Below are 12,940 nucleotides of genomic sequence, written 5' to 3' on the forward strand. Positions count from 1 at the left end.
CAGCAGAGAAGGTGTTTGAATTTAAGATCGCAAAACAGAGACAAAGGGGAAGCATTTACGCAAGCACTTTGCTGTCCTTCAAGGACTGTAAAAATAGCGTAAGTCATCTGCACCAAGCAGCTTCTCCCCCTGCCTCTTTCCCCTTTTCCACACACTTACTAAACCCCAGCTGCCTGAACAACTGGCCACTACAGAACATCTCCATGCAGAACACCGCTGGTGCAAGGGAAAGCACTCCACCTTGGGAGAAAGTTTGGTTGCCAGTAGAGAAGGTAATAAAAGTCTGAATAGTCTTAGATGGGAGCACAGTATGCTACCTGGTTGTGCAAATCGCCACTGACAGTCTCTGCAGCACACACGGGTTTATTTACACTTGGAAGTTAAGCGCTGCCTCAACCAGAACAGCTCCAGCACAGAGTCAATGCCAAAGCCTCTCGCATCATTCTAATGTAACTCAAACCACATTTGTCATCCTGATGAAAGAAGAAAAAGCAACCAAATAGAAGACATTTGGGGTACTGTAAAAACGCCGCACAGTCCTCAGCCCTCGTATCTTTCAGCGAGTGACTATTTCCTCCTTCCCAGCTTTTTTATTTTTTTGTATAAGGCTTAGGTTACCTGAAAATCCCTGTCAACTGGCAATGCCCAGGAGGATGATAATAGAAACTTTCCGATCGAGATTAATGGAGCAGAGACGGGCTAGGGGGAATACTTCTCTTTCTGAAATTCCAGCATTCAGTGCCTTCCGATAAATCCCATCCCCAGTCCAACCGCATGTAAACCAACCATCCTCACCCTAATTAACACTCTCCGTACCAGGCAGCTGTCGGGTACAGGATAAAAAATAAAAATAATAATAAATATTTAAAAAAAAAAAAAAGCCTTGTGTTCTGCCTGGTCTGACTCCCGGTGGCTGTTCAGTATTTCGTTTGGCCGCGGGGACCGGCGGCGCGTTGCGAGGGTTTAGCGCTGCGGGCCGGGGGCCGGGGCAGTGCGGGGGGCATTCCCGCAGGGCAGGGGCCAGGAGCGGCGCCCGCCGCTCTGCGCGACCGCGCGGCGTTTCTCCACGTTGCATCAGCAGCGCATACCGCCCCCCCAGCCCCCCCCCCCCCCCCCGCTCACCCTGCCGCCCCCCGCCCGCCTTCCCCGGGCCGCCGCCGTGCCAAGCGCCCAGCTGCCGCCGCTTAGGGGAAAGGAGCGAGGTGGGGGGGGGGGAGGGCACACACAGCACGGAGACCACCAAGTGACTTGGGAAGGGGCGGGGGACACAGAGAGACAGCACAGCGACACCCCCTTCCCCTCCCGCGGAGGGGCGGACGGTGCGGGAGGGACCCGGCCGAAGCCCCGGCTCGGTGCCGGTGGAGGAGGGGGGGGACCCGGCGTCGGTGCGCGGGAAGGGGAGAGGGGAGGGAGGAGCGGAGGGGGGGGGGGGACCCGGCGGCAGCCCCGCCGCCACTTACATTCTGTCAGAGACCAGCAAGCGGCCGTCGACCATCATCTCCGGAAGGAAATCCAGCTTGAACGAAGAAGTCATGCTGGGCTCCGGGCGCGCCGCGGCGGGCTGGAGGGAGGATGCGGCGGGGCTCGGCGGATCCCACAACTGCGCCGGGCGGCGGAGAGGCAGGCACAGGTGCGGAGGCCTCCCCGCGGCAGCCGCCAGCCCCGGCAGTTGTCACATTTCTCTCCCCCTCTCGGTTTTTTTTCCGCCAATCCCCTCCGAAATCGACTGCTGAGGCAACTGTCGGTGGAGCGCCAGGTGCTGAGCGGGGAGGCGGAGCCATCTCCCCGCTGCGGCTCCCCGTTAACCCCTGCGCCCCCGGCGGGCCCGCCGCCCCGGGGAGAGGCCTAGCGCCGGGGCCAGGGGTGGGGGCACACACCGCCCGGGGCTCCCCGCGGCAGGGGGGGGGCGCCAGCCGCCTCGCCCGTGGGGCCAAACTTTGAGAGCGGCGGGGGGGGGAGGGAGAAGCCGCCCGAGCCCCCGCGCCTGCCTGGCGCCTCGGCAGCTGCCCCCGCGAGTGGGCACCGCCGGCGCTACGGGCCGGGAGCCCCCAGCCCCCCCGCGGGTGGGCACCGCCGGCGCTACGGGCCAGGAGCCCCCAGCCCCCCCGCGGGTGGGCACCGCCGGCGCTACGGGCCGGGAGCCCCCAGCCCCCCCGCGGGTGGGCACCGCCGGCGTTACGGGCCGGGAGCCCCCAGCACACCCCCCCCCACACACACACACACACACCCCCGCGGAGCCAGCAGCCGGCGGAAAACCCGCTGCTGAAATGCCTACGCGTACGCGCGCGTGGTTTGCACAGAGCCCAGTTCCTCCCAGCACGGGAGGAAGGCGCGGTCCAGCGCTGCCAAACTGGGAGCAACTGGGAACACTTGGGCAGGTCGCTCAGTGCGGACTGCTTCTACCCCGATTCCTGCCATTCAGACCTTGGCACCCGTTAAGCGCTCAAAGTGATGTGACTGCCTGGCGGCAAACTGGGAGTAACTGGCCTCGCTGATCCAGACCAGTGAGTAACGGCGGCTGATCCTCCCCCCGGCCCGTAACCCGCTCCCGGCCCCGCCGCGCTCCGAGCCGGCCCCGCCACCGCGCTCCGCTGGCACTGCCGGGACGCGCATCACATCCCAGACATCCAAATAGCTGGAGCCACCACCCCACCCCCCACGCTACCGCCCCCGGAAAATCTGTATGAATTGTCCTTTGCGTCTCCCAAACCTACTTGCTTCAACACAAAGAGGCTCCGGGCGAAAGAATATTAACATATTTACGAAGATTACTGGGTGATCTGAGCAGTCTAGACAAAACGTTTCTCGGCTTTGTGTGTGCTTCTCCTTCGCAATCTCTCTCCAGGTTTTATCATTTGATTCGTTCTGGGTAAGCAACACTTGCTAAAAGTAACCCATGCAAATTAAAAGCTGCTACACTTCAACTTTTCAAAGAGTATTCTAAAATAAAATTACATTGACCCAGACGCGTGCTACCAGTCAGACCAAGTTCTATTTAGGTTTTGACCAACATTGATTTGATAATAGAAATACAGACCAGGCGAATTATCAGAGTCCGGTTTATTGCACTGAGAGACTTTTCCATTTTAAACAGTGAAAAGGAAGAAAAACCCCTCAGGCTGCTAAAATTTTTGCCTACTTTGCAAGTCTAAAGGAAGAAAAGGTTCAGTTGGCCCTCAGCATAATCCCCATAGGACAGCTGCAATCCCGAACAGTCATCTATAGTGTTATTAATCTGCTCCATCCTATACATTTGCATACTGTCCTCATCACCATGGCACCTAAACATCTACATAGAAAGGCACAAAGGAATGCTGTGGCTCCCCTTTCCTAAAGTAATGGTGATTCCTCTACATCTCCCATCCGTCGCAGCCCAGGACCATACAGCAGATCAAAAATTAAGTGCAAAGTCGAAATAAAAGGAGAAACCAGCACAACTTTCTCCAGCTGGATGCAGCCACCTGGGTTTTGATCTGGGGCCTCCATGGTGGTTAATCCAGCCCAGAGCAGAGTTGGATTAATTTTCAATTTCAAAATCTTGCCACTGCAAAGGGGCAGGTTTTAGCTCAGAAGGCATACAGGCAGCTCAGGGAGGATGAAGATACACTTTTAAGTACGAAGTCTCCACCCCCACTTCACCCTATGCGGCTGCATCTGTACCTCTTCATCATCATCTTTTTCTTTTCTTTTCTTTTTTTTTTTTTTTTTTTTTTTGGTACATGCTAAATCTAAGGGACTTCAGCCTCACCAGCCTGTCGCTTTTAAGGACCACAGCCCCACTGCTGCTGACTGCAAAGCAAATCCACACTTTGCACAGGATGCTAAGGGGGAGGATCATAAAAAATTTTGCTTAAAATCTGTGTATGGAAGAGTGAGATCTTGATAAATTTGCCCCATTTCACAAGGTGTAAGTGCTTAAAAATGCTTCATTAAAACGTATGTTCTTTTGAAATATTTATTTTCCTTTTAATTACATGTGAATTAGCTGGAAGAAGCTGTAGGGAAGCCCTCTTACTGACTTAAGCCTTCTCAGCAGTTTGTTAAATTCTAGCCTCAAATCCCTTGAGGGAATAGTGGATTCAAAGCAGCTTTTAATCATACTATAAGGAGGGTGAAGTAGTATGTAAGTAGGTCATAGAGAAAGCATTACAAGTGCATAGGTTATTGCTTTATTTAACAACTACAGTGTAACACACTTTTCAAAGCACATTTGCTTTTGCCATTTAAAAGTTAGAAGCAGGAACAGGGTCAAATGCAAAAAGAAACCCTCTCTATAAAAGATACTGAGATACGACTCAAGGAGAGCTTACAGGGAGAAACTGCCATCAGATAATTTGGTTCTGAAACGTAAATTATGTAGTGCCCATGTATGAATTAACTCTCAAATGCACTGGGTAAGCGGTGAAAAACAAAAAACAACGCCCTGAACATTTCACACACTATTCCAGATTCAGGGGTGTTATTTGTAATGGTAATGCCAGTCCCTTGACTAGCACACGTGTGCACAATAGCAACTTTTAATAAAAATGAAGGAAAAAATGGAAGCTTTGGTCTGTTACTACAGTACAGAGGGAAATGGGGAAGGGGAACGGCAAATGAAGCTGCATTAATTGTCATAGCACAAGTCAGACAATAGATCTAAACACTGGCTTTGGGGAGCTGCTTTATTGCTACGCTGTCGCTGCCTGCCGATATTAAGCTTTTTCAGCTGGTGGAGCATATGGCAGTTTTGAGGAAGAAACCTGGAATTTGGAATCAGCAATTCTTAGGCTTTAATCCTATTCCAGCTACAAATGTCGCCTCCTATCCATCCTCCCCTTGTTTCAGAGGCCCAGAGCCTGCTTGGCCCCACAGTCGCCTCATTTACTCTTTGTGCCTTGGTGTCTCCGTACTTCCCAGCGGGCAGATGAAGCAATTCCACCTCACCTTTGCAGATGAGTTACCGTTCAAGTGGCTTTTCAAACACAGAGCTATATGCAGTTTCTCCAAACAACTCCACCTTTGAAAGCCAAACACCTCTTCTGAGCAAAAAAAACCCACCCAAACAAACCTGCAAAGAGTTCAGCTGGAGAAAGACAGGGCTTGAGCGTATGAGCTCACACTGACAACACCACCCGTGGCTTTCATGCAGTGAGTGACAAAGGCAAGTGACGCCCCCTTCCCTTCCAGATCCCACAGCCAAATCCAGGATGGAGCTCACACCACGTACCCTCTCTGAAACCCCTCCTCACCCTTTCCTTAATTGCTATTCTTTTAAACAACTTGCCCCCCAGTATTGGGCCAAGGAAATGCTACTGTTGGAAGCACTTCAAGGGAAAGTTTCCGAATGACTTCACTTTCTCTCAAGCCTGCAAGGCAGTATGAAGAGAGTTCAAATCCTCTGCTTTATTCCCCCCTAAGCCAATGAACATGCTCGGGATTCAGCTTATCTCTGGCATCAAAGCAAGTTTCTAACAGAGGCGGCAGAAGCAGAGCTCAGCGACGGTGGTGTAAATTTGGAGTGGGTTCAACTGACTTCAGTGGAATCACTCAGGATCTTCTGCTAATGTGAAGTGAAAAAGAAATCTGGTCCAGATAGTGCTAGTGAATGCAAAAGAGGCGTTTGCTACCTTACACAAATAAAAAACCTTCCAGCAGACAAACCATGAGCCTGGGAGCAGTAGCATGGCTAATAGCAGAAAACACAGCATTCTGGTTTGTGTAGCAGGACATGAGCCTACCTGCCCGTAAGTGAGGAAGCCCATCAGCCTAACTCTTAGTAGCAGACCTCTGGAGGGACAAGAAAGGGATGGGGATGGTGACGGGGAGAAAAAGAAAAGAAAAGCACATGAGCACAAGTTCCACAAAGCATTTGGGCAGGGCTAGGGGATGGTGTAAAAGCCATAAACAATTAAAGCATAAAGTAGTGAATTTCTTTGAGTGGCAAAAGTAATGGACCCGACTCTGCATTGCTTTACCATTTGTGAAGATTTTATGTGCAACAAATTCATCTTCAGATATAACACTGGAATAAAGTTTTGCATTTTGAAGGCTTAACCTTTCTGTAAGGATTTTTTATTTATGAACTGAAACACACAACATTCCTCCCTTCATCTTATTTGGAGAAATAAAACAATTTGCATATGACCGAAACCCTTTTAAAAAGAAGATATTGGCTAAAGCTGATCAATGAATTTTAAGTATTGAAATCTTAGCCCCTTTTGAGGCTTCCCCCTGCTTCTGTAAGCCATTGCAGCAAATCAGTAATTTTCAGAAATAAACGTCTTTAAAATTAGCCCTGTGAAAAGGTACCTCAAATTAAGCATTTCTAGAGCTTTCACTTGAAGCACACTGATATTATGTAAACTTGGTTGCTATAGTAAAACTTCCCACTCACTTTTTTTTTTTTTTTTTTTTTTTTTTCTTCCCCCTTCCTATTTTATACCAGTGAAGAGGTGATTTCATCCCACTGTGGGTATCAGGCCTTTGTTCCCTTTTGCACGTAATAACTCAATCTTTCTGAAAACAATTAGGAAAGATTTTATGGCACAAGGCGGACACTACATGTGATGGAAGTCTTTTAGGAAAGGCCTTTAATGTGGAGGAACACCTTACTTTGTAAATATCATACAGATACTTGGGATTGTCTATCATGACCCTCAAGTCCAATCCTGCATAGCGCTATTGCTCAGCAGGAGCCAGAGCTGCCCAGTACCATTTGTTCCCGTTGGGTTATCCATGGTGCTCAGCACTATATTTAGCAAATGCTAAAGTAAAGTAGTAACGACTATTTGCAAGACCAAGTCTTACCGTCCTGTTATTTATTTACAGCCCTATTGCAGAACGTAACTATTGATCTGCAGGTGTTGCCTTTGAGCAGAGCCTTGTGCATATAGACACAAGACCAAGGCTTTTGTCAGCCCAGCCCTATCTCAACTTGATAACCAGCATTGACTGGGGGTTTTTAGCTTTTTTCCTCTTCTTTTTTTTTTTTTTTTTTTTCATGAACAACCTTAACTTCTCACCCGCTGACTGATTCCATCAACAACCGCTGCCCAACCAGATGAGAAACTGGGTCATTGCATGCACTGGGAAGACCCGATTTCCTACTTGACAGCAGATGCATTATTTATGGTTAAAAAAGGCACCTTCCCAAACAACCCTGGAAGAGGGAACTGGATCGTTGGATTTGGCTATTATATTATGTTCACATGAAAAAGCACAATTTTGTATTACTTAGGATAGGAGGAAGCACACATCTGGTGCCCTTGACTATGTTGCTCCACCCTCACAACATGCAAGAACCCCACTTATGCCTTCACAGGGCAGGGGGAAAAACCCACCATAACAAAAACAAACAAACAAACAAACAAAAAAACCCACCCAACTTACTCCCCACTATCCAAACCCACAGGAACAACTACTAGGAGACACAAGAACCTCCCTCATTTTATATAAATTTGAGATTTCTGAAGATATTTGCCCAGCTAGGGAGGTTGGTTATTGGGAGAAATGTAGGATCAGGGAAGCAGATGGTGAGGATGGGCTTAAGACAGCAAAAGGCTGAATCAGGGGGCAATGCTGAAGGACAGCTCCAACTCCAAAAGCAATGGGCAAAGGCAAGCATGAAGTTCTAATGCGGCATCATCAAGGCAAGAGGTTGGGTAAGGTACATCCAAAGAGACTGGAAGCCAAAAGTAGACTTATTTTTAACAACAAAATATAAAGAATTCTGAGGAGTTTATTACAATATCTGAATTAACCTAATGCACTCCACTTCTAACAGCAGGGTCTTCATAATATTAATCTGCCATCTTCCCTTCTCATGGACCACTACAATGTGTTTTTCTCTCTTTTTCACTGCCAACGATTGGATCTCATGCTTAAAATTGTGACACCTTTAAGGTAGGAAATTTCACAGGTCTTTCTTTTTGTTTGCTTGTGAAGTGTCTACCATACATCTTGGTCCTCAAAAATAACAAACAATCACCCTGATAATAAGTAAAGTAACTATCTTTCTTTGACATCATTATTTCCCACAGACATGAAGAACGGAAAGAAAAGACTCCTGCAGTAACTATAAGGCATTCACAGGTGCAGAAAACTGCACCATATCTGCTTTGGCTTCATTGGTGTCTTTTTTCTATTTCCCCCTTAAATGAACAATGCAAAAATTGCCACATAGGTCAGATCAAAATGTTCAACTAGTTGGTGACCCTGCCTCTGGTAATGGCTTGTAATGGTTGCAGAGAGAAAGAGCATGAGAATGGCAAGTGCATTGTGATCCTTCCCCACCTTCCCGCACCCAGTGGCTGAAGGACTTCCCAGAGTCCAGGATTGCATCTGAACCAAGTTCTTTAACAGACTCAAAATCGCTGATTCAATTTTCCCCCAAAATTCTCTCTCTGAAAGGAACATTGATGAAGTCATGTGTTTATTAGTGCCAGAGCTGCCTATTAAACGGGCTGTTCTTAATGATTTCAGAGATCTGGGGCTCAGTACAACAAACAGGAACATTGCCTTTCTTTTCTGAAGCAAAACATTAAATCCAACTTGGTGTTTAACATAACATGTTTCACTTCAGTAGAGTCCCAATAATTCACCTCCAACTTTTGTTAAAAAAACCCAACCCATTGCTAACACAATTTTGTAAGGGAAAAATGCTGAAACCATGAGGTTCATAGGGCAGCCATCTAATTTGGCACCTTTTTGTGACAGAAAAGGCTCTTCAGGAAAAATTTTGGTTACTTTGGATCGGTATATTTGGGGGTGGGGGTTAAATGAGTTAAATGTATGTTCATCAGCCCTGCACAGACAAATCTCCATATGATTCATTGGAGCAGCACTGCAGAACACCTGGTGTTGCCGATGCAGTCCTGTTGGTGTTTTGTTATTTTTAAGGGGGTTATATAACTCTCTCATTAAAATTAAATGTGGGCTGAAATGATGCAGGCACATTCTCAAGCTTCAGAGTGAGCTTCTTCCTCACAGTTTAGCTGAAAATAGATCATTTTTAGGCAGAAGAGAAGGAAAATGAAACCAAGAGGTTGTTACTTTAGAAAATCGAGTCTCTAAGTTTTTTGATAATTCACCATTTCCTTTCTAGAGGGCCTCAATTCTTCAGATGCTGACCTGGAGCTTCCAGGGAGAGCAGGTGCAGGATTTGAATCTTAAATTCACTCCACAGCACAGCTATCATATCATCCACAGCTATCTACACTTGCAAGGTTCAATTTCCAGATGATCTACGTTCAGGTGCCCTTGCTTTTCTCTTCACTCCTCTATTTGTCTAAAAGAGAGAGTAAATTCCCGTATCCTCTCTCTGATTTTCTGTCACTTTTTCCTCCCCCCTCCAACCCTCTGCTCTATCTTCCTCCCAGTGACAGACTGTTGTCTGGCATCCTCAAAGGCTGCTCTTGAAGATGACCTGCTGATTTGCTACCATGGGAACTCCAGAGTGAGGACAGCTTCTACCTTCTACACCAAAGGGCACAAGCAACAGTTCCCCACACCACCCTTCTCGACGGTAAAAGTTTACCGTCCTCTATCGCACAAGCCTCGCAGGGACAATGCAAGGTTGTGCCTGAAATAACAAGAGCGCTGCTGCCTTCCCAGTGTCCAGCAGCAGCCACTGCTGAATTACTCGGAGGAAGGTGAAAAAGTCTAATAGCATGTGTGAGCATGCAAATTGCTTCTCAAAACTAGTGGAGAAAAAGCTTAGGCAGCAAAGCATGAGACTCAAGAAAAACCCTGTCTAATCTAATGGCAGAAAGCATTATCTTCATGGAAGTGCCACATTTAAAACTTCCTAAGCAATTTTATTGGTAACCCTATTTCTCTGAATCAGTGAGAGTTAACTTAAAATTAGGTTATTCTACCTGAACAAGAGATGCAGGCTAACACATCAGCCACTGAGTATGCTACATGGAGAGACAGGCAAGTAATTCTCTCCATTCCCCAGCCCCAAACACAATTTTGGGTGTTTTAATTGACATAGAAGGATCATTTTTACTTGGCTGCATTTTGCAGGGCAGCTTGTGATCCACACTGTGTCAGTCTTGTCAGTGCACTGGCAGGTTTACAGATCTACGATTACTTTCCTACAAGCACCGACTCATAATAGCCTAATCCAGTAATGTGGGCTTAATGCATAATATAATTTCATGAACCACCTAGAAACTGAGTGCAAATCTGGGAGTCGATGCTTTCCAGAAATGTCAATTTAGCCATAAGTTCAGAAACCCTGAAGATGGATCTGTCTGATATTAGCCCACAAAATGGTCACTGATCCTTAGATCATCAGAGAAAGTAAAGTTGTGCGTGAAAACTGCTAAAATCCTTTTTACATCCTTCTGGACCCGGTTACTAGCTATGCTATCTCAGTCTCAAGACTGGAGTGAGAGGCGAGAAAATTAGGGTCCAGATCAAGAATTACACAAAATTTGGGAAAACTCCTGCCCTCTGCCATTCAGTAAAGACAGTTAACCTTCAGAGCATCATTAACTTGCAAAGCAACTTTAATTGACACATTTCCTTCTGCTGCAGGGTGAAATAACACAAAACAAAACAAACACACAAACGAACAACAACAACAAAGCTTTTTGCTACGGCAAGAGTTGAGGGGGGGGGGGGGCCGGGAAATAATCCTGTTTTTATTTCCTCTGTGAGGATGCCAGCAGTCCTGTTTCATAAACTCCACTGATTCATCACCATCCCAGGCAGCCAATCATTCGGCAGGTCAAGTAGAAATGGGCTGTAGAGCCAGCAACTCCTGCTGCCCCGATAATGCATGTCATTCCAGGCATGGCGACATGCTTTCTCAACAGCTGCCATTTTCAGTTACCTTTTCTATGGCTGACATACAAGTAAATGTGTTGGAAGCAGTAAAACAGTCATAGGAAAGCAGTTGCAAAGATAAATAGCACCTGCACGTGATAATCTCTAATGTTATTAGAGAGGAAAGGAAGATGTGTTTTGAAACGGAGTTTCTTTCTTCTGAAAGCATCACTTGACTTTGGGGGGGGTGGGGGTGGGGGGTGTTGACTGGGGGGTGCATGAGTGACTGAGAAGGGGTTTTTGTGTTTGGTTTTTTTCTTTTGCTCCAATAACATCCAGACATTCATCTTGGTTATAAACTTAATGGATATAACTAGAGGGAAAGGGGAGAAAAAAAACCCAAAACAAAATACCTAGCATTAAGGAAAAAATATTCTCACAATTCAGTCATGAGAAAGATTTTTTACAGCTAGGTTTTGCTTGAATTCAGTAATGCTCACTTTAAGAAACACAACTGCTTTAATTAAGGGAAAAGAAAGGATTTTCTTCAGTCATTTCTTTTCAATCTTTATTCCTTATCATCTAACTTAAATTTCACTAACTACTTGTTCAACAACAGTCCTTTGAATTATATGTAGTTGAATACTTTTTTGCAGATGGATACTGAGTGGGAGTTTTGAGGGCACATTACTGTAGAAATAAACACCCTTAGTGAAACAATGTTTGAACTTATGTGCACAAGTGTATGTGTCTACATATGCACAGTGGTATTTACCTGTATATTAGATATAAAGCATATGTAATTTCTATATTTTTAGCATATAAAGTCCCTGTGCCTGTACACAAATGGGAAAATGAAAAAAAAAACCAAACAAACCCCATCCCAAAACAAAACTAAATAACTGTTCCAAATAACAGTGCTGCAACAAAATTTCAAATGCATAAGATTATACATATTAATTTATGGTAATCTACAAATGAATGTTGCAGAGACAGTCCAGGTTATCCAAAATGGTACTTGCATTTAATGAGAAACTACCACAAAATATCTTCAAGACAGATTTAGTTGCATCTTCTAACACCCCTGAATTAATATAGTGCAAAACACAAAGTACAGGCTATGTTTCCTCTTTGGAACAACTGGCTCTTGAAATGCCAAAGGAAAGCCAAGCTTTTCTCTCCATACAAAGTCCTTTTAGACATCTTGCTTTCAGATTTCATCAACTTAGGTGTTTTCAGAGCTGTAAGCAGTGAACTTTCCATCAGCAACATCTTCAGCTAATTAACCCTGCTGATTACAATAATTAGTATTGATTCACTCCTGAATGACTTCTTAAGTATTCAAGCACAATCTACACTTGCAGTAAAACTTCTAGATATGAATATTAATTGAATGCTCTCCTTTGTTTTTCAGCCCCAAAGGTATAGTTTACAATCTTATATAGAATCAGAGAATCATAGCACGGTTTGGGTTGGAAGGCACATTTAAAGGCCATCTAGTCCAACTGCCCTGCTGTGAGCTGGGACACCTTCAACTAGACCAGGTTTTTCAGAGCCCCATCCAACCTGACCTTGAATGTTTCCAGGGATGGGACATCTTCCACCTCTCTGGGCAACCTGTGCCAGTGTTTCACCATGCTTATTGTAAAAAATGTATTCCTTATACCTATTCCAAATCTACTCTTTTAGTTTAAAACCACTACACCTTGTCCTATTGCAACAGGCGCTGCTAAAAAGTCTGTCCCAATCTTTCATATAAGCCCCCTTTAAATACTGAAAGGCCACAGTAAGGTTTCTCTGGAGCCTTCTCTTCTCCAGGCTGAACAAGCCCAACTGTCTCAGCCCTTCCTCACAGGAGAGAGGCTCCAGCCCTCTGAGCATCTTCATGGCCTCCTCTGGACCTGCTCCAACAGGTCCATGTCTTTCCTGTATTGAGGATCCCAGAGCTGGTCATACCACTGCAGGTGGGGTCTCACCAGAGCAGAGCAGAGGGGGAGAATCACCTCCCCCAGCCTGCTGGCCATGCTTCTTTTGATGCAGCCCAGGATACGGCTGGCTTTCTGGGCTGCAAGTGCTCATTGCTGGCTCACACCCAGCTTTCACCCACCAACACCCCCACATCCTTCTTGGCAGGGCTGCTCTCAGTCCCTTCATACTTGCATTTGCTAACAGAAACACTTCACTT

The 12,940-nt window shown here is 46.2% G+C and overlaps 1 protein-coding gene across 9 annotated transcripts in view; it reads right to left on the reverse strand.

Moving 5' to 3' along the window:
* CELF2 (CUGBP Elav-like family member 2) overlaps positions 1 to 12,940 on the reverse strand; it is a 379,621-nt gene that overhangs the window by 246,779 nt on the left and 119,902 nt on the right. The window contains exon 1 of one of the 9 annotated variants that reach the window (XM_037388903.1): positions 1,461 to 1,707. The exons of 7 other annotated variants lie outside the window; for them this stretch is intronic. In XM_037388903.1, the coding sequence (XP_037244800.1) occupies positions 1,461 to 1,534 (74 nt within the window). In that variant the 5' untranslated portion in view covers positions 1,535 to 1,707. Of the gene's footprint in view, positions 1 to 1,460; positions 1,708 to 12,940 lie in introns of those variants that run through there. One more of the 9 variants, XM_037388906.1, reaches the window with a different exon arrangement.

This window comes from Falco rusticolus, chromosome 5 (assembly GCF_015220075.1).
Source record: "Falco rusticolus isolate bFalRus1 chromosome 5, bFalRus1.pri, whole genome shotgun sequence".
Classification (NCBI taxonomy): Eukaryota; Metazoa; Chordata; class Aves; order Falconiformes; family Falconidae; genus Falco; species Falco rusticolus.